The sequence below is a fragment of the Alligator mississippiensis genome, chromosome 1 (assembly GCF_030867095.1).
Source record: "Alligator mississippiensis isolate rAllMis1 chromosome 1, rAllMis1, whole genome shotgun sequence".
Classification (NCBI taxonomy): domain Eukaryota; kingdom Metazoa; phylum Chordata; order Crocodylia; family Alligatoridae; genus Alligator; species Alligator mississippiensis.
Window position 1 is genome coordinate 283711886 of NC_081824.1, and position 23271 is coordinate 283735156.

General features: G+C 39.4%; 1 protein-coding gene across 3 annotated transcripts in view; it reads left to right on the forward strand.

Annotated features, from left to right (window-relative positions):
- NCAM2 (neural cell adhesion molecule 2) overlaps positions 1-23271 on the forward strand; it is a 569780-nt gene that overhangs the window by 428161 nt on the left and 118348 nt on the right. For all 3 annotated transcript variants that reach the window (XM_019476390.2, XM_019476392.2, XM_019476391.2), the window contains exon 12: positions 3777-3950. In XM_019476390.2, the coding sequence (XP_019331935.1) occupies positions 3777-3950 (174 nt within the window). The remainder of the gene's footprint in view (positions 1-3776; positions 3951-23271) is intronic.

A 23271-nucleotide genomic window follows, 5' to 3' on the forward strand; every position in this document is an offset into this window, starting at 1 on the left:
ACAGGGGTGGGCAAAATGCGGCCCGCAGGCCAGATGCGGCCCGCCACACCATTCTATCCGGCCCGCAGGGCCCCTAAAAAATGTAGAAAATTAATAATTATCTGTCCCCAGCTGCCTGTCATGCATCCCCCGATGGCTTGCCAAAACTCAGTAAGCACCCCTCTGCCCAAAATAATTGCCCGCCCCTGTCCTAACACAATCTGGATAGCACAGCCCAGAGTTAGCCCTTACCTGAAGTGGCATAACTCTTAGTAGGAGTTAACAAGTTTTCATGTGTAGATGCTTAAGTACATGCTTAATGTTTATGTGGATCTGGGACATAGTCATAAGCCCCTTATAGTATCTAATTAATATTCTTTACATAACTCCAAGATTGGACTGGAGTTCGCACTGGACTCAGTGTACTGATGTTCTGTCTCTTTGCTTGCCATTGGGGAAAAGGAATATATTTATACAATGTGAAAGAAATAGTAGATATCTTAAATTATTTTATTCAAAGGAAAATAAAGCAGCTGTTCTTAATTGTGGCTAGTGACTTTTGTTTTTTGTCCTATTTACATCAGATGATTCACTGTATGCATATATAAAACTGCGTCAAATTTGCTTTGTCATGCTGAAAAGTTCCTAAATTGTAAGTGGCATTCTTTACAGGATGTGCATTTAATATACTATTATGAGTAACTGTTCAAGTGGGTTTCACACTTTCATAAGTAGGTTCCTTTTAAACATTTTGGCATGTTGTTATTTATTCTGGACAGTACTAGTTTTTAACAAGAATGTATTTGATGTTCAATACTGAAAAGGAACTGAGCATGATATATGTCTCAAAACAATTGCACTCAGCTCTCCAGGAGGAAAAGATGTAGGACATTCCTGTCTATGCCTGGGATGTTTTCTTCAATGTGCCATGTGTATCATAATGTATTCTGCGCACATATAAAAAAAAAAAAAAGGCAGACTATGCAAAGGAAACAACTGCCATGACTTTTCAGTCCCCAAAGCACATAAGAATCCTGAACCCCACTTTCAGCAGTCCCTCCCTTCCCTTAGGTTCTTGGCAGGACCTCCCCTCTCCTGCCCTTCCGTTCCCCCATCATCCTCTTTACTCATGCCTCTGGGTGCAGGGACATCCACCTGCTGCTCTTCCAGAGGCTTATGTCCCACTCAAGCTGGAGCTGCAGGAAGTGGCTGCATGCAAAGCCAGATTTGGTCAGTGACAACAACCATGGTGCCCATGGTGAATGGGTTATCCTGCCCTTGCTGGAGGAGCACCCAAAGGGGCTAGGCAGGGAGAAAGAACTTGTCCACTGCCTCTGTCCCCAGCCAAAGAGAAGGTTGAGAGGCGACCTTGTGGCTGCCTATAAGTTCATCACGGGGGCACAGAAGGGAATTGGTGAGTATTTATTCACCAAGTCACCCCCGGGGGTTACAAGAAATAATGGCCACAAGCTAGCAGAGAGCAGATTTAGATTGGACATTAGGAGGAACTTCTTCACAGTTCGAGTGGCCAAGGTCTGGAATGGGCTCCCAAGGGAGGTGGTGCTCTCCCCTACCCTGGGGGTCTTCAAGAGGAGTTTAGATAAGCATCTAGCTGGCGTCATCTAGACCCAGCACTCTTTCCTGCCTATGCAGGGGGTCGGACTCTATGATCTATTGAGGTCCCTTCCGACCCTAACATCTATGAAAAAAAAATCTGGCTCTCTCTGGAGCTGCTCCTTGAAGCCCTGGCAGGAATGGAGCAGGAGTGGCTCTAGAGCTCCCCCGATTCCTGAAGCAGCAAGGAACAGCAGGGACAACAGAGTGGTGGTAAAAGAGGGATGAAATGGGATGTGCTGCTGACCATTAAAGGGAATAGGCCAGTGTTTATTTCACTTAGCAATAGTAATCTCTCCTTCCTGGGCAGATCTGCATCCACTTCTCTCAGGGTTTTTCCCAGCAAGTGTTCTGGAGTGCACCATTCTCATTTTTTTTTCTATTGGACCTGTCCCAATATTGCTTGATAGCTTGAATCCTGTCAGACTGTGTCTCCTCACTTGTTTCCAGTGCAAGTGTTCTGACTACTGGTGACCACTTTTTCCTCCTCTTCTGGTCATATTTTTTAATAAAAGCCATGACTCCCTATTTTCCGCTATACTTACTACAGTCAGTGTGTCCTAGACATGCAAGAAGTATGCCTACTTACTGGACCTCTCAGGGGACTTGTATGTGGAGATGACTGGTTTCTCTATTCCAGAATGACTTAAATGTGAGCTGGATAGTAAGGCACTCTGCCCAGAACTGCCATCACTTTAGTAGGGCTTATCCAGTAGAACTCTAGGCAAATTTTTGCCAAATTTTCTGGCAAAACTTGGATGCCTGTAGACTCTTAAATTTAATCTTAAGCAACAATGTGCTTTTTTGATCAGGTCCTTAATGATTTAAGGATAGCAACCATTTTAGGATTCTGAATCTTCCCTTTTGTGTGAGAGCTAGGAAGATGAATGTGCCCTTAAATAATCTTTTTGTACTTTAATTTTTGGCATTTGTTTCCATTTTTGGCTTATATTAATTCAGATACTAATATTTGATAGAATTTCAGATTGATTGATTGATTATTTCATTCCAGAAGTCCTATATCCCTTTAAAAGTCTTCAGTTTATGTGATTGGCATAGTAAATGGATAAATGTTAGTTATCTTTAAACTTCTGTGTATCCTTGTTAACGTTTGTACCATGCTACTCAGAAAGAGGAAGTGCATTTTCCCCATGTTGCAAGGTAATGTGAAATATCACATCAAATATGCAAGCAAGAAGTAAATTACATGTAAACCAAATCAAAATCTATCATACTTAAAAATAGTTGGACTTTTGCACAGAACACAAAAATGCTCCCTTGCCCCTATACTTCTTTATATTTATAACACTCATAGCTAGAACCTCTGTGAAGATCCTTAAAATGTATCTTTTTTCCTGTTATGTGGGATATGTTGTAATATAGTGTTTCTGCTTCTGACTCTGAAATCAATTTTTAATTTTTATTTCATATCTTAGAATCTCAATAATGTGAACCCTTGCTTAATATTTTTAGGGTTCTTTCTGTTTTGCAACCCATTCAGTATTTTTAATTACAGACAAAACATTTAATCCCTACAATTGTCAAGTTAATCCTTTATCTGAAATAAGAAAAGACACCTTATATAAAGTTTCCTTAATAACACTGTGGAGTCCAATCTGTCAAAAAGAAATGAGTGCTCAGCTGCCGTGTTTTGGGTTTTTTAAATAATAAAAACGGCTAAATGGTGTCATATGAACATCTCCATATTTTGTTTGCTTAATCTTGGAGACTTTCAAATCTGAATGACCTAGTGAGACACAACTGTTTCTTATATCTGTATTTGATGTAAAGTTTTTTTTAATCCTCATTTACATAATTATACAGTAAACTAAATAATCAGATACTCCTAAGTTTTCCTCTGACTGTTCGCTGTTAGAAAGATGAAAGAGAGACAAATGTGAAAGAATTTCCTTGCAGAAATGGAATTATGCTCTTAACACAATTTGAGTATTGTTTAATTGCTCATATAAGAAAATGTGTTTCATTTCCCCCTGGTTTCATATTATGGAACTTACTATAAACTCAACTAATAAAAAGTGTTCTGAAATCGTATGCATGAAATATTTTATAGCCTATTTTTTTCTTGAAAATGTAGACTATTTGAGAGAGATTTTCAGATACTAGTTGTGGATTATTTAATAACTAGTGCTCAATAAAACTGATGTTTGTTTCTTCTTTTCTAGATGTGCCGTCCAGTCCCTACGGAGTGAAAATTCTAGAGTTGTCACAGACTACTGCCAAGGTGTCTTTCAATAAGCCAGACTCACATGGAGGTGTCCCCATTCATCATTACCAAGTGGATGTAAAAGAAGTGACTTCAGAGACCTGGAAAATAGTGCGCTCCCATGGAGTTCAAAGTGAGTCTGCAATAAGAGAACTAGATTTTTTTTTATAATGTTTTGTTAAAAGAATATCAATATGAGTTAAGTCTTTGTTGGTATGACCCATCATTATGACACCAGGGACCATATCTTCAGACAGTATGTGCTTTTGAGTCCTTATAATCTTGTAAAAGCAAATTGACATGATTCTCTAGTTTTGAATATTAAAGTATGCATTAAATATGCATTTAATTGAGAAATAATAAAGGACTACAGCATGCCATTTTAAATCTGATGATTAATTATTGAGTTTGAACTACTTGGTAAAATCTTACATTCCCATTAGTCTTCATTACATATGTTTCAAAACATAATTATAGAATATTATATAATAAATGATTGATTAATGCTACAGTAAATATCATTTTTATGAAATATACATGGTCAAGATTCTAGGCAGATGGAATCAAATCTTAGTCAACCTTCTGCATGATTTCAAAGTCAGAAAATATCTATAAATCTCCGTAAGCAGCAGAAGAGTCTACTGGCATGGGTGTCAGAGTGCTGTTAGAGTCCAGTAGTCTCCAACAGACATACATATCATTTGGTGGTGTTAGCAGGTACTATAGGTTAGAGCAGGGGTTTTCAACCAGGGGTACGTGTACCCCAGCGGGTACTTGGGATGGCCTCGGGGTACTCGGCAGCAGGCACCGCTACCACCACTTCCAGTGCTGCCAGCATGGTCACCGATTGGCTGTGGGCTCTCCCACTGCCCCCCTCCCCATTCATCTGGCCACTGGAGGACTCTACTGTCCACTGGGGGTACACTGACCCAAAAAGGTTGAAAAATCCTGGGTTAGAGCATCCCTGAGATGATGTGAGGGGGTTGACTGGTTTCCAGCTATCTACAGGTTGCCAGATCACAAATTTGGCCAATACATAAATGTGGGTGCAGACATATATCATGATTGTTTGAAAGTAAATGTACTTTGAATTATAATTTTTAGTAAATTTACTTTGCAGTAAAAGGTGAAAGCAGTGTTAGCTGTCTCAAGCTGACTGCCTACAACAGATCCTATTTCAGTGCCTACCTGGCCATAAAATGGTGAGAGTGGTTTGCAGAGCAAATGGCTCCCTCAGAATGAAAAAGACTAGGGGAGTAGTAAAGTTATTACACACTTTTCCAGGACTAACTTTACCCTGTATTTGAGTGATTTACTATGAAATAGGGTTGTGTATCATACATGTGCTCCAAATTTACCCTATAGTAAAACTTCCCACTCTCTCTCTCTCTCTCTCTCTCTCTCTCTCTCTCTCTCTCTCTCATTCACTCATACACACGCACAGATTGAAGAGTTATATTCCAGATCATCTCTTTATCTTCAATATTTTAGCAGAACTATTATTATGACATAATACAATGGCTCATTTTTTTATTTTAAACGTTTTTGGTAAATCATGCTAATTGTCACAAATGTCCTAATTAAGATGGCATGACTCTATCAAGTAAAGCTTCTCATTCCCCCAAATTAACACATCATAAAACTTCCACTTTTTGGTGCTGCTTCCTCCCTCTGCAAATTTTTTGAAAATCCTTTGGCCATTTAATGTTTAAAAATGCTGCCAAATCATTAATACAGTATGATGCATTACAATACACTCTCATTTTTGGGGACAAGAAAAATTCAAGTTTTAAAGGTGGTAAGTTTTAAATCAAACTCAAAACTTTGCCAAACTAAGGATCAAAACATGACCTTTTAGCAACTTAAAACAATGTGTAGAGCTGGTTACACGTTTTTGGACAGAACACTTCTGCATCCCTCAGAAAGGGCCAGTGCACAGAAAACGGATTTGCAGAAGTGTGAAAGGTATGAAAGGGGTAAAATATGAAAATATATGTGAAAATATGTTTTTTTATGAAAATAGGGTTGAAATGTTACATTATGCCTTTTTTCAAAGACAATTATATATTTCTCTGATTATAAATTTGGAAGACTACGCTTCGTAATTTTGACTACAGGTGGAAATACCATAAAATATGGAGGTGGTATGTTTAAAATTTCAAAATAAAAACATTTTGTGAGATTTTCATCACCTTCAGGATTGTTGATCAAGGAGTTTTAGAAAATTATAAATGGTAAAATGTATCAGAACTAAACCATGGCATGAAATGCACATGGATATATGTGTTTCTTTTGTCACCATGTACGGTAGCGTAATAACATATTTTAAGTTCCTGTCCTTAAAATGTATATTTACTTCCTAACCTTTAGTGTAGAAGAAGAAATAAGAGGAGGAGGAAGACTTTTGGCAGTTGATAGTATCACTGGTAGAGGGGTGGCACTCTAAATCAAAAACTGCATTGAATCAAATACAGTAGATTTTTAAACCACTAAGAGAGGAACCATAGAATCTTTGTGGATAGAAACCCCAGGTTTCAATGGAAAAAAGTACATCTGGGGATATATTATCGACCCCCAGACCAGGATGGAAGCAGCAAGCTTGAAATGCTAAGAGAATTGAGAGAGGCTGCGACAGTAGAAAATGCAGTAATAACAGCAACTTCAACTACTAACAAATAGACAATGTCAGTCTAAGATCAGGCTGGATTACAGAGACCAAATTTCTTTATGTTATAAAAGACTGCTCCCTGGAGTAGTTAGTCCTGGATCCTACAAGAGGAAAGGCCATTCTTGACCTAGTCCTAAGTAGTGCACAGGATAAGTGTTATTGAGCCACTCAGCGGTAGTGACCACAATACAATTGGGTTTGACATCCATGTAGGAGGAGAGACAATAAAATCTACCACAGTAGCCTTGAACTTAAAAAAGGGAGACTATACCAAAAATGAGGAAGCTAGTTAGAAGTTAAAAGGGGGCCCTAAAGAAATGAGGAACTTGCAGGTAGCATGGGAATTGCTTAAAAATACTAGATTAGAGGCACAGAGCAAATGCATGCTGCAAATAAAAATAAATAAATAAATAAAAGAAAGCAGACTAAAAGAAAGCCAGCATGGTTTAATGGCAGAATTGCAGAGGCAATAAGCAGAAAAAGGCCTTCTTTCAAAAAATGGAAGTCAGATTCTAATATAGGAAATTAAAAAGTGCATAACCACTGGCAAGGCCAATATTAATCTGTAATAAGACAAGAGAGAATTCGAGAAGAAACTTGCTAAAGACACAAAAGATAACAATAACAATTTCTTTAAATGTATTAGAAGCTAAAGACCTGCCAGGGAGTCATTTAGGCTTTTGGGTGATCACAGTGTAAAAGGGGTGCTAAAGGATGACATGGCCATTGCTGAGAAACTAAATGTGTTATTTGCATCTGCCTTCACTGTGGAAGATGAGGGAAATTTTGTTACCAGATGCACTCCTGAGCCAAATTGAGGTTTCAGTAGATGAGGTTGTAGAGGAAATTGATAAACTAAACAGTAGCAAATCACCAGGACCTGATGGCATTCACCCTAGCGTTCTGAAGGAGTTTGGAAATGCAACCTGTCATTTAAAACAGCCTTGGTACCAGACGACTAGAGGTTTGTCAATGTGACTACCATATTTTAATATGATGTTGTCTCTAGATGGAACTACAGGCAGTGAACCTAACTTGTGTTTCTGGAAAGCTGGCAGAAAGAATAATTAAAAAAAAAAAGAAAAAGAATTGTTCAGCATATGGATGAGTAAGACTTGCTGGGGAGGAATCAACATGGCTTTGTCAAAGGGAGACTGTGACTTACCAACCTACTAGAGTTCTTTAAGGGTGTCAGTAAGCTGGTGGAACAGGGAGGTCTCCAGAAAGCTTTGACAAGGTCCCCCATCAGAGGCTCTTAACTAAACTAGGTGGTCATGGGTTTACATGTAATGTCCACTCATGGATTACACACTGGCTCTAGGATGGAAAGCAGAATGAGTATAAATGGTCAGCTTTCAAGATGGAAAGAAGTAAACAGCAGGCTTTCCCAGAGATCTGTGTTGGGACCAGTGCTGTTTAACATATTCATAACTGATCTGGAAAAGGGTGTGAGTAGTGAGGTGGCTAAATTTGTGGACAACACAAAATTATTCAAAGTAGTAAAGACCAAGGAAGGCTGTGAGGAATTACAGAAGGATCCGACATGACTGAGTGATTGAATTTCATTTAGTAAATTTAGTTGCCCAATGTAGATAAGTGTAAGTGGTACACCTGAGCAAAAATAACCTGAATTATACACACAAGGATAGGATTTACATTAGCTGTTACCACACAAGAAAGATATCTGGGAGTCATAGATGTTCACTAAAAACATCAGCTCAGTGCTCAGCAGCTGTCAAAAAGGCAACTCAAGTTTTAAGGGTTATTAAGAAAGGAATTGTAAACAAAACTGAAAGTATCATAATAAATCCTTGGTGAGTCCACACCTTGAATACTGTTCCCAATTCTGGTCCCCACCCCTTAAAAAGGATATTAAAGAACTAGATTAGTGGTATAAGGAGAGACTAAAGAGACTAGGCCTATTCAGTTTAGAAGCGATGCTTGAGGGGGGGATATGATAAGGTTTCATGAAATACTACATGGTGTAGAGAAAGGAAATAAGGATTTATTATTTACTGTCTCTCACAGTAGAAGAACTAGGAGTCACAAAAGGAAGCTAGTAGATAGTAAGTTTCAAACTAACAAAAGGAAGTCCTTTTTTCACAGTGGGCACATCTACATGTGATGCTTTAATGCACATTAGCCTAAATTAATGGATGTATCTACACATGAGCGCCCTTAATGCACATTAAAAATGGCAAAATGAGGCTATTTCTGCCTAAATTTATTACTAGAGTGGAATAAAATAGTCCACCTTTAATCTGATAAGTCTTGCCAATATCAAAAGCCTTGCCAAATATCAAAGCATTTTTTTCACAATGGGATCAACTGTCGGACCAGCTACCCAGCCATGACTGTATACTACTATACTGTGTACAAACTGCTGCTTGAGAGAAATCTGTTGAAGTTCTTTTCAAATACTGTGACAGAGAAAAGTAACTATCCTTGCCTCTCACAACAATAATGCATGAGAAGTTTTAAAGTCTGATACAATGCAAAAGTAAATGCAGGCATCATATTTAGGTGCAAATAGTTAAAGTGCATTAACAAATATCTGGATGTATTAAAGCGCATTAACACTGTGTATGTGCACTAACTTGGGACTAACTGGAGTCCCAAGTCAGTCCATACAAACAGCATTAATGTGCTTTAATGCCTGTATATGTAGATGCCTGCCTAAACCCGCTTAATGTGCATTAAGCTAGTGCACATTAAATTTAGGTGTGCTTAAATTCACGTTTAGATATGCCTGGAGTGTAATTAAAGTGTGGAACTCATTAACACCAGATGTTGTGGAAACTGACAGTTTAGCTAGATTCAAAAAGGAACAGGACAAATTCTTGGAGAAAAGGTGCATCAGTAGCTATTGAGCATGGGAATTAGGGATACAGCCTCTGAATTAGACATTCCTAAACCTTAAATGCTGGAGGCTGCAAGTGAGAGAGGAACAGTGAAAAAGAAACCCTGGTCATACCCAGTTCACTCTTCCTTTCAGCATCCACTGTCTGGCACTTTGGGCACATCTACACATGCATTAATAAGTCATTTGTAATGTGCATTACATTTAGTACCTCCAATGTGGGCATTAGGCTGCACTAATGTGCAGTAGGACATTTGCATGCTTTTTTAGTGACGCTTAATGCACAGTAACCTATTTTACTGCGCGTTAATGTAATGCCACCGTTTTTTACGTGACACTTTAATGAACATTATAATAGTCTACTGCACAGTAAAGTGCAGACATGTGTAGACATGCCCTGTGTGACGCAGAATACTGGGCATGATGATGGACCTATTATCCAACCCAGTAAATGTCGATTCTACGTTCTTATATATTAATAACTAGATTGCTCAATTCAAAGTAAGGATGCAAGGAAGAGAAAAAAAGATTTAGCTTTTAGCCATGTATCATGATATAGTTTTCCATTTCTCCTGATAACTTTGTTTGAATTTTATGGTTTCTCTTAATCAAAGGGTGTACAGAAATTATTACATAACAAGAATGGTCAAAGCATTGTGTGTTTTTTGTTTTTGTGGGTATTTTTATCAGTACTGACTGGAGTTACTTTCCTGCCAACATTCACTCAGTTTGATTTTGAAATACTCTTTTAACATTACACTTTGATTTATATATTTTAATTTAGGATTTGTTAGTTAATTGATTGCTTCCGTATAATCTGTTTTAATTTCACATTAGTTAACCATGAAGCTGGAGAATATCCTGGGAAATACAAATACTCAATGGGCTTCTGTGAACAATGCTTTTTGTGAATAGTTTCCAAAATACCTTGAAGCAGAATGGGCATAGCTCAGTCTTGTTGGCCTCAACTATAGTGTTTATATGTCTTCTCTGAATGAACTGCAAAACTCTCTCCTGTTCCTGTTGTTTGTGGGTCCTGTTGGTCTCAATATTTTTATTTCTCCTTTTCTCCATAGGTTTCCATCATTTTTCCCTGTATTAGTCCTTTCTCTCCTTTCCAATGTACACTTCCCCCCAGTGTTTTACCCCCACATTCCTCCCCATTCCCTTGCGAGACTTTGCCCCACACTTCAACTCTGAGATGTCACAGTGAAAAAATGTCATGTGGCCCGCATATGTTAGAGATAGATAATACCAGGTAGATCACTCTACCTAAGAGCAAAACCTTGGAACACCTGCATAAAAGTCCTGAAGCATTACCTTTGAATCTCAAATAAGTTTTGCAGTTTATAAGTAGATGAAAAATAAAAATGCTTTCCTTATTAGGAACAATGGTAAGTGTAGCATTAAAAATTCATCAGGGACCATAATTAATATAGTATAATAAATTAAATCAGTGTTTTTTTTCCACAGCAAATCAAGACCTTCTATAAGGATTTTTTTGGTAAAAAATAAATACACTGAATTTTTAAATCTATTTTGAAATGTTTATACTACTGTAACATTTCATATATCACTGCTTCTTAGCCACAAGGGGGGAACCCAACCATATGCACAGCTTTTTGAGCCTGTACTATACAGACTGACATCTTTTTTGTAAACTGATGCAGAATGATGTACTTGAAAACCTGCTGTTTCTTACTGTAAAATACCATAGGCACAAACAAACAGAACCATTACAGTGTTACCAGAAACAAGCAAACAACCCCCCCCCCCCAAAAAAAAACCCATTCACCTGCTCTAGGAGGGAGAAAAAGTCCAACCATGCTAGGGTTACCAAAAACCTTTTATCTACTATACCAACTGACTGATAACTATAGCGAGAGCCAGTGTAAAAACTTGGGCCTTTGCCTCTTTCCTTCCAGACTGCTTTTATGTGCAGTCTGTTACCACAAATTTTCTAAAAGTCTTTTTACACTTCCCTTTGTTAGTTTTTATCCTATTTACCGAGCTATGGCAGGTAAGGTTGAGAGGACACTTCCATTTAAACCATTATTTTCAATTGCTTAATGCTTTTTTTTCAAAACTGTACTTTTTCTAAGCCTCTAAAGCCTTTTTACTTTACTTTTTTCATTCTTTTGGGAAACTGATAAAAGTTGAGACACCTCTTTGAATCTGAGTTTGTTGAATGAACATAATCAATGTAACTTAATAATTTTAAGCGAGTGTGTGTGTGAGAAAAATAGAAAGAGAATTATGCTTGAATAATTCAGAACCAGTTTTCTTGTAAGGCCTCAGATTTGTTCATCGGAGTGCTCCTCAGTATAGAATACATACTTTGTCTCTACACGCAGAAGTTTTTTATTTAACATTGTGACACTGTGGATGCTTGACAAGAAAACCAAAATCAGAGTATATACTACCACTGCTGTGTGTTTTTTATAGTTTCTGCTGTGTAAAACAGTTTTACACTGTGTACAAGCACATCTCTCATGCTTGGCTAGCTTTGAAATTAGCCATTGTCAAATAATTAAAAAAAGGACAACAAGAAATTGTTTTTTAGATACATAGGGAGTAAAAGGAAGGCCCAGGGAGGAATAGGACCCCTGCTAAATGGGCAGAAGCAATTGGTGACAGATAGGGGGGACAAGGCTGAACTCCTCAACGAGTTCTTTGCCTCAGTGTTCCTAAGCGAGGGGCACGACAAGTCTCTCACTGGGGTTGTAGAGAGGCAGCAGCAAGGCGCCAGACTTCCATGCGTAGATCCTGAGGTGGTGCAGAGTCACTTGGAAGAACTGGATGCCTTTAAGTCGGCAGGCCCGGATGGGCTCCATCCGAGGGTGCTGAAGGCACTGGCCGACGTCATTGCAGAGCCACTGGCGGGAATATTCGAATGCTCGTGGCGCACGGGCCAAGTCCCGGAGGACTGGAAAAGGGCTAACGTGGTCCCCATTTTCAAAAAGGGGAGGAAGGAGGACCCGGGCAACTATAGGCCGGTCAGTCTCACCTCCATCCTTTGTAAAGTATTTGAAAAAATTATCAAGGCTCACATTTGTGAGAGCCCGGCAGGACAAATTATGCTGAGGGGAAACCAGCATGGGTTTGTGGCGGGCAGATCGTGCCTGACCAACCTAGTCTCTTTCTATGACCAGGTTACGAAACGCCTGGACACAGGAGGAGGGGTGGATGTCGTATACCTGGACTTCAGGAAGGCCTTCGATACGGTATCCCACCCCATACTGGTGAACAAATTAAGAGGTTGTGATGTGGATGACTGCACAGTCCGGTGGGTGGCGAATTGGCTAGAGGGTCGCACCCAAAGAGTCGTGGTAGATGGGTCGGTCTCGACCTGGAAGGGTGTGGGCAGTGGGGTCCCGCAGGGTTCGGTCCTTGGACCGATACTCTTTAATGTCTTCATCAGCGACTTGGACGTGGGAGTGAAATGTACTCTGTCCAAGTTTGCAGATGACACAAAGCTATGGGGAGAAGTGGACACGCCGGAGGGCAGGGAACAGCTGCAGGCAGACCTGGATAGGCTGGACAAGTGGGCAGAAAACAACAGGATGCAGTTCAACAAGGAGAAATGCAAAGTGCTGCACCTAGGGAGGAAAAATGTCAAGCACACCTACAGCCTAGGGAATGACCTGCTGGGTGGCACAGAGGTGGAAAGGGATCTTGGAGTCCTAGTGGACTCCAAGTTGAACATGAGCCGGCAGTGTGACGAAGCCATCAGAAAAGCCAATGGCACTTTATCGTGCATCAGCAGATGCATGACAAATAGGTCCAGGGAGGTGATACTTCCCCTCTATAGGGCGTTGGTCAGACCGCAGTTGGAGTACTGCGTGTAATTCTGGGCGCCACTCTTCAAGAAGGACGCGGATAACCTGGAGAGGGTACAGCGAAGGGCAACTCGTATGGTCAAGGGCCTGCAGACCAAGCCCTACGAGGAGAGACTAGAGAAACTGGACCTTTTCAGCCTCCGCAAGAGGAGGTTGAGAGGCGACCTTGTGGCTGCCTATAAGTTCATCACGGGGGCACAGAAGGGAATTGGTGAGGATTTATTCACCAAGGCGCCCCCGGGGGTTACAAGAAACAATGGCCACAAGCTAGCAGAGAGCAGATTTAGACTGGACATTAGGAAGAACTTCTTCACAGTTCAAGTGGCCAAGGTCTGGAACGGGCTCCCAAGGGAGGTGGTGCTGTCCCCTACCCTGGGGGTCTTCAAGAGGAGGTTAGACGAGTATCTAGCTGGGGTCATCTAGACCCAGCACTCTTTCCTGCTTATGCAGGGGGTCGGACTTGATGATCTATTGAGGTCCCTTCCGACCCTAACATCTATGAATCTATGAATCTATGAATTATTAGTCAGAACTCTTTGATGAGAAACAGACTTTTAAGATGAACAATGCATTAGTTACCTTGAGCAATAAGTATTTGCCCTGTCTCTCTTACTGGAATAGGGAACAATAGTGGCAGTTATAATCCATTCATTGCCTTTGTAGACAGTGGGCGAGTCTACGCATGACACTGTGTCACTCTAGTGACACTCTCCCTTGGTATAGTGTAACACTGTGGCAACACAGGGACTAAAAATAATTGTACACTGCCAGCACAGCGCAGTAACTACCTCTGAAAGAAAGTACTAAATGATGGCTCAGTAACAACGGCACTGTAGGAGCATGTGTAGATGTGTCCAGTGATACAAATTGGGGCTGTATTACTTGATATGAGGGGCATCTCTGGGTTGGGTATTTTACCTATTACAGCTGGGACTACTACAGCCAGGGCAGGTACTATTGACATGGCTGTATTATAACAGCTCCATACCACTGGAAGTCCTGGTTGCTCAGTACTGTTGAAATACAGACTGCTTATTTAGGTACATAAACATGGATTTAATAGCATTACTTTAGCTCCTAGCATTGGAAAATCTTAGTCCTCAGGGACTTGCTTTATCTATCCATAGAACTATTACACTGTAGAAGTAAAAGCCACTGGGACCTGTTCTGCCTTTGTTTTTTCATTTGTCAAGTACTGCCCATGTTTACTGTCTGTCATAGGGAAGGACATAATACTTGCAAAGGACTATATACATCACAATCAGCACCTTATATTCCATGAAGAGAACACTGGGAACCCAGCACAGATCACAGAACACAGGCGTCACATGCCACACTCAGTAATTGAGCTATTATATTCTACCACTATTTCAGTCTCAAAATAGTTTCAACGTGATTGTCAAAGTCTAACAGCAGCTGGGTCTCTAGAAACATCACTGGATTATAAACTAATGGCAGATGTGCTTTCTTGATTAAAAGAAACAGCTGCTTTCTTCAATTTGTCATCATCACCACCTATGCCTTGTCTGGACTGAGCTTCAGCCAGCACTCTGTCATCCATCCATGCCCCCGAGTTAGGCACTGAACCACATTTTCCAGGTTGAATGAAGGGGAGATGCACAGTTATATATTGGGCTCTTGAGTAACCCTCTTAGAAGTTCCATCTGTATGTTGAACAGGAGGGAAGATAGTATGGAAGATTTCAGAACCTCATTCTTGAGAGCTCTTTTGGAAGAGGTACAATTGTCCATAGTGACCCAGTGAAACCTTTGAGAGAAAATAATAGATTCACGGAAGAGTCAGCAATCTGTTATGTTCAGTGGTATTGAAGGCAGCTGATGGATCTAGTAATACCAGCATGGACATCTGCCATGAGATGCCCCTCATGAATTTGCTGCCCACAGATATCACTCAGATCATCAGCTATCACCAGGAAGAAAGAAGATAAGCAACCAGTGTACTATTTGTTTAATGGCCATGTATCTATCCAAATTGATATGGATTAGGCAGGTCAGAAGCATGGAGGTACTGTGAGAGTCATTTGCCCTAGCCTTCTACACAGTTATACCCAGAAAGGGAAGGTGTGAGTACCTACTTGGTAAGTGACATTGTCAGCATCAAGTAAAGGTTACATGTTTGCTGCGTTCAACAAAAGCAGCAGCTTGCCCTTTTTGATGGGCTCCACTTGTTGGGGGCTCAAGGTCTTCCCTATTGGCTTTCACGTGCCAGCAGTGGCATGAATAAAATGTAAAGACTGTGAGAGAGATTTTTTTTTCCCAATGCTCCCTGTTTCTCAGGTAGCATCGCTGCCTGAAACACTAGTGGAGGAGAAAATAACCCTGTTTCCTGAAGTCCCACTGTACCAGAGTGGAATAAGGTAGTCTACCTTTAATCTAATAAGTCTTGCCAGTAAAATAACAAACCATTTCTTCACTATGGGAGCAACTTTCAGACCAGCTACCCAGCCAAGACTGTATACTACTATACTGTGTACCAGACAAAGTACTGCCTGAGAGTTGAAGTTATTTTCAGATACTGTGAGAGAAAAGTAACTATCCTTGCCACTCACAAAAGTAAAGCATAAGAATTTTTAAGGTCTGCTACAATGTGTCAGCCCCAGCTTGAGAATTTCAGCAGCACTGCTCTCCTTTTCACTACAGCTTCATTTGTTAAATCAGGGTGATTTGTGAGAGCAAAGCAAGTAAACTCTTAATTAATGGTGGAGATGAAATAGCATGATGAAATTTTGCTATCCATAAAAGAAATGCTTCTGTCCAGTTACAGAAAGGAGTCTTTCAACTCCCCCAGCTCCCCAAAATAAGGGCCAAGGTGCAAATGCTATTTGTAAATCTACCTTTCTTAAAAGAAATTCTCTAGTGTTGAATTATAGGAGGAGGGAAACCCCTCCCCCCTTTTTTTTAAGTGCTAAGCATATTTATACAAGACAGTGCTTCTGACCCTTTCTTCCCAGACAGATCCAAACATAGTGGTGCCTATTTTAAGTGACAACAAAACAGTCAGGAAGAAAAACAAAAAAACAAATAATGCCTAGCACAATGTTGGCACAATCTATATTTAATCATTATTGTATTTAGACTGAAGCTCTTTTGGGTAGGAATTGCATTCATGTGCCTGTCAAAATGTGGCCTTGATCTTGGTTGAGGCTTCTAGATAAAACAAAGAAATAATACAGACAGTATTTTTAACTTAATATCAATACATTTTAATGGAAACCACAGGAACATAAAGGGAGTTGCTCATTGACTCTAGTCTCTGGCTAGTTACAGACATTTAAAAAGCCTGAGGCAGAATTGATTTAAGTTGCATGGTTTTCTTTAAGTGGCATAATTTAGATTGGTTATGAACAGAACATGCCTTTCTGCTAGGGGATGAAAATCTTAGACTGTGTTCTGCCATTTTTAAACTAGTCTATGTGTGCCAAACTGCTCTTCTGTTATGGATATAGACTGGTTTTGTATTCCGAATGGTTATGGGTATAGATCAATTTACAGTTTTACACCGGTAAAAGTGTAATGTCTGTACCTGGCCTCTAGATCAGGTTTCACAGTAAGTACTACTGGAAATGTAATCTGAATTAGAGAGAAAGCCGAATGTAGTAAATTATCTTGTTCTCTTAGATATATTAGCCACTGGACTCCTTAGCCATGGGGTTTGTTTTTCTCTTGATCTGCCGTGCAAAAAAGTTTCCATCCACTTTCTGCAAAAGAATACTTGTACTTTAGAGTCAGTCATTTGGAGTCAATTTATACATAGAGTATAATTCATAGAATCCAATTTTTGCTACTCCCATTAGGAGTCTTAGTAGTAGAATAGTACCTAAGGACCCCAATCAGAAATTGGGCCCCATTGTGCTAAACACTGTACAAACTTTTATTTAAAAGGAAGTCCTTGAACCAACTGGAGATTTTTAAAAAGTAAGTATTCTCCACTTCATAAAAATGTAATTTTTCTTTGATCAATTAAACCAAAGTTTGGTAAGTCAAGTAATCTATGTATGTCACATTTACTCGTCATAAGACAGTAAAGTAAAAAAAAAAGTCCAGGATCTAATTTTATGTATTATTTTTCTACTTATGTAGCAATTTACAGTTGTGCAAAGGGGTTATAAAGCTGAATGGTAGAGTTTTATAGGCCTTTCCCCTTCGATACAAGTGACTAGAAAAGGTAGAAAATGAAGGTGAACCAGGCCCCTTATTTCATAGCATATCACATCCCCTTGCCAGGAACTTCAAATTACAGCAGTGAAAATTGGCCAATGTCCTGGTACTTCCCTAATAATCCAACTTAAACCACTGGAGAGTGAATAGGGATGTTTTAAGATATTTCTATTTTCAATATCAAATATTACTTGAAGTCCTTAGCAGGCCTCAGAAACCAATTTGGAAGGGATACAAAGGCACCCAGGGAGCTTCTGCCACAGCCACTTGCAACATGTGCAGGGAACTCATGCTTCAGCAGCAGCCCCTGTGCAAGGAGGGTGAGTGATTGGCACCTGCCACTTACTCACCCATGGCACCAAAGATCCGTTATACCTCTGGTCCTTAGTATTAGGAATGTTAGGCTTAGATATATATAATTGGCTCTCTGCAGTCAATCAGGGACATGATTCTACTGTTTTAGTGACAGTGATGGGGTTCCTTGCCATGCTTTAGGGGACTTTAAGTGTCCCTATACATGTGCTCAGGATTGAGGGGGGGGGGGGGCATTTTAATTAGAGCAGTTCCCAGAGAGCTATTCTAATTAAAATGCTACAGCATCACATGTATTAAGCCCCTGCATTTTTTAAAATGGCTGCAGGATGCTTTAAATAATCTGACGAGCTTTAGTTAAAGCACCCCAGTGGCCATGTTTTAACCCGCAGGAGCTTATATACATGACTCTGTGGCAATGCTAGAGCATTCTAATTAGAACATGGAGCAGGCTCAGTTAATTAATTAATTAATTGATTTTGCTTCAACGTGTTCTAATTAGTATGCATCGGAGCATGTACATAGGCACATTAAGCGGGTTTCTTTAATGTGATTAAAGAAAAACAAGGCAACTATATTCTTTGAATATGTCTTATTCTTAATGGTTATGAGTGTAGAAATTTGAGGACAGAGATATTGACTGCCATCAGAACAGAACAAGCAATTCTGTTTTTTCTTCTCAAAACCTCAAGGAAAGTGGAAAGTACACCTCTCATGCGTGGCTGGATTTGAAATTAGCTGTTGTCACTCTTTCATTGATTTAGCACCATCAGAGGTTCATGTTAATAACACCTTCAGTTTGTGAGCATATACTTTATTTAATGCATATGCAGATACTTAAAAATGTTTCTCAGAACACATCTGTATACAGACCTTCATTTGTAGACAGAACACCTTTGTTTTTTTCTTATGTCAGTATGTACCATAAATAAATTAAATATGTGACAGTTTGTTTTCTTAAAGAAAGGTCGTGTCTATATCAAATTGGTGTTTTATTCAAAGGATTTTGTTCTTCGAGGAGATGCCAGCTGATTATTCTTTATAATTCTTCAATATCACAAGTACAAAACCAATGTGCATCTTAAGTTTTAGTAAAAGTTCAAGCAGTTGTTTGTGATAAAATATTATAAAACATGTATGGAAAACAGCAATTCTTATATCTAAAGTAATTTGTGGATATTCTTGCAATACAGTCTACTACAGTGTAAAAAGAAGGGAGGAATGAAATCTTTAATTTATTTAAAACTGTTTAATCTCATATAATCATTAGTGTTTATCTTTGTGCACTTGTGGCAGATGTGGAGTACATTGCAGTGGACTGGAGAAGGGCAAGTGCAGTTCCTTTCTTTTTTTCTGTTTTTCGAAAGAGAGGACCCAGGGAATTATAAACCAGTCAGCCCTGGAAAGATTCTGGTAGACATTTTTAAATAATCCATTTACAGCAGGGGTGTCAAACACATAGCTTATGAGCCAGATCCAACCCACAAAACCATTGCATCTTGCCCACTGGGCTACCAGAAATGCATGCCTTTGGTTAGTGGCAGCCATATACCCGTAGCTCCATTGTGCTGTCTAGGAGTGTGTAACTGCAGTCAATTGGTAGTATCAGGGGTGTTCAGCAATGCAAAACTGAAGTTGTGTGGTGGCTTGGAACCTCATTCAGACAGCCCAGCCCAGACCCCTGCTGCTGCCCAAACATATCCCCACAGATCCTGAATTTCATATCCAATCCAGGCCTGGAGTAAATTTGACACTCCAGTCTGATTTACAAGCATTCTAAAGATGATGATATGGTTTAAAAAAACAACAGACAATCAACATTGATGTCTCAAGATAAATTGTGTCATACAACCAGTTTCCTTCTGTGACAGGATAACTATCTCAAGTGTGTGTCTGTGTGTGTATGTGTGAAACAAGGAGGAGTACATTAGATCTATTTTAACTTTAGTCGATCCTTTTACACTGTCCTGCATAACATTCTTAAACACAAACACAAGTGTGTTCTAAATGAGATCACCATAAGGAGGTATAAAAGTTCACTGTAAAACTGGAAGGGTATTTTAGCTGTGGCCCTTCAGTGTTCTGTTGTATTTCCGGTTGTATTTAATATTTTCTTTTATCTAAAAGGATGATGGAATTAAAAACAAACTTATAAATTGTGCTGGAACTACCAATTTTCAGAGGGTTTCCAAGCACTGAGACAGGATCATAATTCAGAATATTCTTGATAAATTGTAGAAGTCTGAAATCAAAATAAAATTCAAGAAGAGTAAGTACAAAGTGCTACACTTCAATAAGAGAAATCAAATGCACACGTACATTTGAGGTATTGAGGTCTCTTCCAGCCTACAAGTTTATGGTTCTTTGTTTCTATTATCTACTGCATAAAAAAGGGATTTGTTGTCAACACATGGCTACAAATGGTTTAAAAGGGTGACAGTCACATTTGCCTTAAAAATAATGTATTAAGGAACATATAATTATATAACTATATCTATCTATCAATCGATCAATAGATAGATAGATATAGATATAAAGTAAAAAGACAAGTCATGCTGTAAATTAAACAATTCATTAAATATAACTTTTTTTACAGACTGTTGCTCAAGTTTCAACTGCTATAGCTAATTTTACCTATCTTAAAAACATGCTTAATATACCATCTCTTCTGAGTGACTGGGACTCAGGTCTGAAAAAAACTAATTCCCTGCAACTTCAAGTTCAAATCACAGTATGTTCAATTCATCCTTTTATTCTTCCTAAATTGGTACATTAAATTTAATGTATTTTTGTGAGTACAGTTGGTTAAATGAGTTATTAAAAACAAAGTCCTATTTGTTCAAGGTACACATTTATTAAACTTTCCTAGACATGACTTAATAAAGGAGGAAATTGCTTTTATCCAAAACATATTTTTTCCCACTGTTGTGCTGTGCCTGGAGCTTATCCTCCCATCAGATGCATGTGTGAAAATCCCATTTAAGTAAATAGTAAGTGTGCATTTGCAAGTGATGGGATAATTAAACTCCTAAAGTAGTCCACCTAGCTGCTGCCTTTCCACTCTAGAGCTAGGTGAACCTGGCAGAGAAAGTATACATAAAATGTACAAATCTTTATGGGATAGTTCTGTGTATTAACATAATATTATTTCATTTTCTGTTTCACTTTATTATAATATATATGTTGTTCCAGAATATCACTATTTAAAATGCAGTAATTCTTCTGTGCAATTCAAGCTTTTGGATAATGCATTGGGCTTCGCCTTAGTATGCTGAACCAAGAGGCTTAGACTACTTGACAGGTGTCTCATAATTCAAATAGTTATGCCCTCTGAGGTCTCAACCTCTCAGTATATGAAAAACACATTATCATAAGATGTTCTATGTTGTATTGAAATCTAACAGTTGGTATCAAAGCATTTTCATAGTGAAGCTGTCGTGTTTGAATATTTATCAGTGAGGGAATCTGAATGACCTATTTATTGTGTATGAAAGCACACTGAAGGAAAAAAAAGTCATCAACAGAGATATGTAATTCATTAGTGCCCTTTCCCTTGGATAGTCATCTTATCACTTTCTGAAGACTGGTCTCTATTTACTTACTTATTTATTAGATTTGTATATCACCCTTCCCAAAGAGGTTGTGATAAATTGGAAACTTTAATTTTAAATGTTCTAAAATTACTGGTCAATTTTGAAAAAGTAAACTTTAAGCTCTACTACTTCTTCCCTCACTTGTCTCATCTAAATGCGGGTCACTGTTGTGGATCCTGGCTTTCCACAGGGTTTGGTCAATTTGGTTGTCGTCTTCCAACTCCTCCTGTCTCGTGTCCCTCTTATGGAATTTATATACTTGAACATGTGAATTACCTTCATATTTATCTAATACCATTAGCCAGTTCTGCTCTCTTGAAATCACTAGCAGGGAATGCCCAGCCCCAGCTCCATGATTGGTTCAGGGGACTTTGAAAGAGCTGCAGGGAACGGGCAGGTCCACCTGTTCAACAGCTAACAACAAGCCCCCAGCGGGTGGGGAATCACCGTTCAGCTGGGGGCTCACTACTAGCTGCCCCACTGATGGATGTGGAAAGGGGCTGGGACCTGTCCCACCCCTGCAGCTCTTTCCAAGCGCCATGCCTCAGTCACCCAATTGGGGCATGGGGCTGGGACTTGCCCCTGACCAGGACGGTTCGCAGCCCCCAGGCCACAATCATGGGACATCTTCAACCCCCCCACTCCCTGATTGCAATGCCAAAGCAGGGGCTGGGAGATAAGGATCTCCCTGCCCCTACTCCCTCATCGCAATCTCAGTGCGTTGAGCTTGGAGTGGCTGGGGAGTGCAAGCATCTTAGGCCACCTGAATTCTTCCACCACAGAGCTAATAGACTTCTACCAGAAAAGAAGTTCACCAGAGGGCAGGAGCAGCTATTTGCTCACCATTTGTACCACCATAAATATATATTTTATGGTGACACCAATGAGATGTCAGGAGACTTCTGTTTCCATCCTCAGAGCCTGTAGCTCCTTGCTGTGATAACCCATCTGTCTGGCCACTCCAACAGGCTGATCCTCACAGGTGGAAACTCTGTCTTCTGCCCCCTGAATCCACTTCGCCGGGGTGTCCAACAAAGCCTGGACATTAATTACAAATTCCTGAGTCTTGTTTACTGTAATTTTAATGCCCAACATATCTCTGCTAAGATCTACATTAGAGAAGCTAAGTCTTCTATCTGCCCCTTCTGGCCTCAGAAACCTCCATCTTATATGCCAATGGGTTTCTTGATCTTTGTAGTTTTTTGGTGGCCTCCAAAACAGGAGGGAGTTAAAGTTGTTCCAAGTCATAAAAAAGGATCTATAGTAATCCCATTATTTCTGTAAGGTTCTGAGCAATTCTAAGAACTAAAAGTGAACAAAAATGTTGCAAAATAGCAGGAGCCTGTCAGACTCGTATCTGCTTGGTCCACAGCACATCTGGCTGGGAAAGGTTGATTTTATGTTTAGATTGTAAATAAAAGCCCTAAGCTAAATTATGTAGATTACATAAGGCATTTGTAAGGCCAGCGGGTTCAGTTATATAGAACACCTATGAGTAAAGGGAATGCCAAAATGAAATGTATCAGAAGACATTTATACAGAATTTAAATTCTCAGGTGGATGAAAATGTGCATACTTATCACTTCCCAAGGCATTTTGTTCACCTTTGAAAGTGAAGACAACTCAGGCAATGCATTTTATACCTACAAGCAAGTCCAGTGTTATGAAGATACAAGTACTCACAATTTGTGCACTCCTGTAGCTTGTAATTATGTGTCTGCAACTGCATTTGATAGAAGAGTTGATGTACCTTCCAAAACATGTGCCATTTTCTCTGATTAATACTATGCTCCTGTTTAAAAGAAACATTAAGTATATTGGAAACATCTAGAAACATTTACAGAAGGGGTTCCCCCCAAAATGAAATATGTAACAAATCTGTTTAAGCAAAGAAATGATTATTTAAAATAAATTCCCCTGCATAGATACTATTACCACTACTACTATGTTTATATTTTCCCTACTATACTTTGCTAATACATATTTAAACCTCTTTTAGGGTAT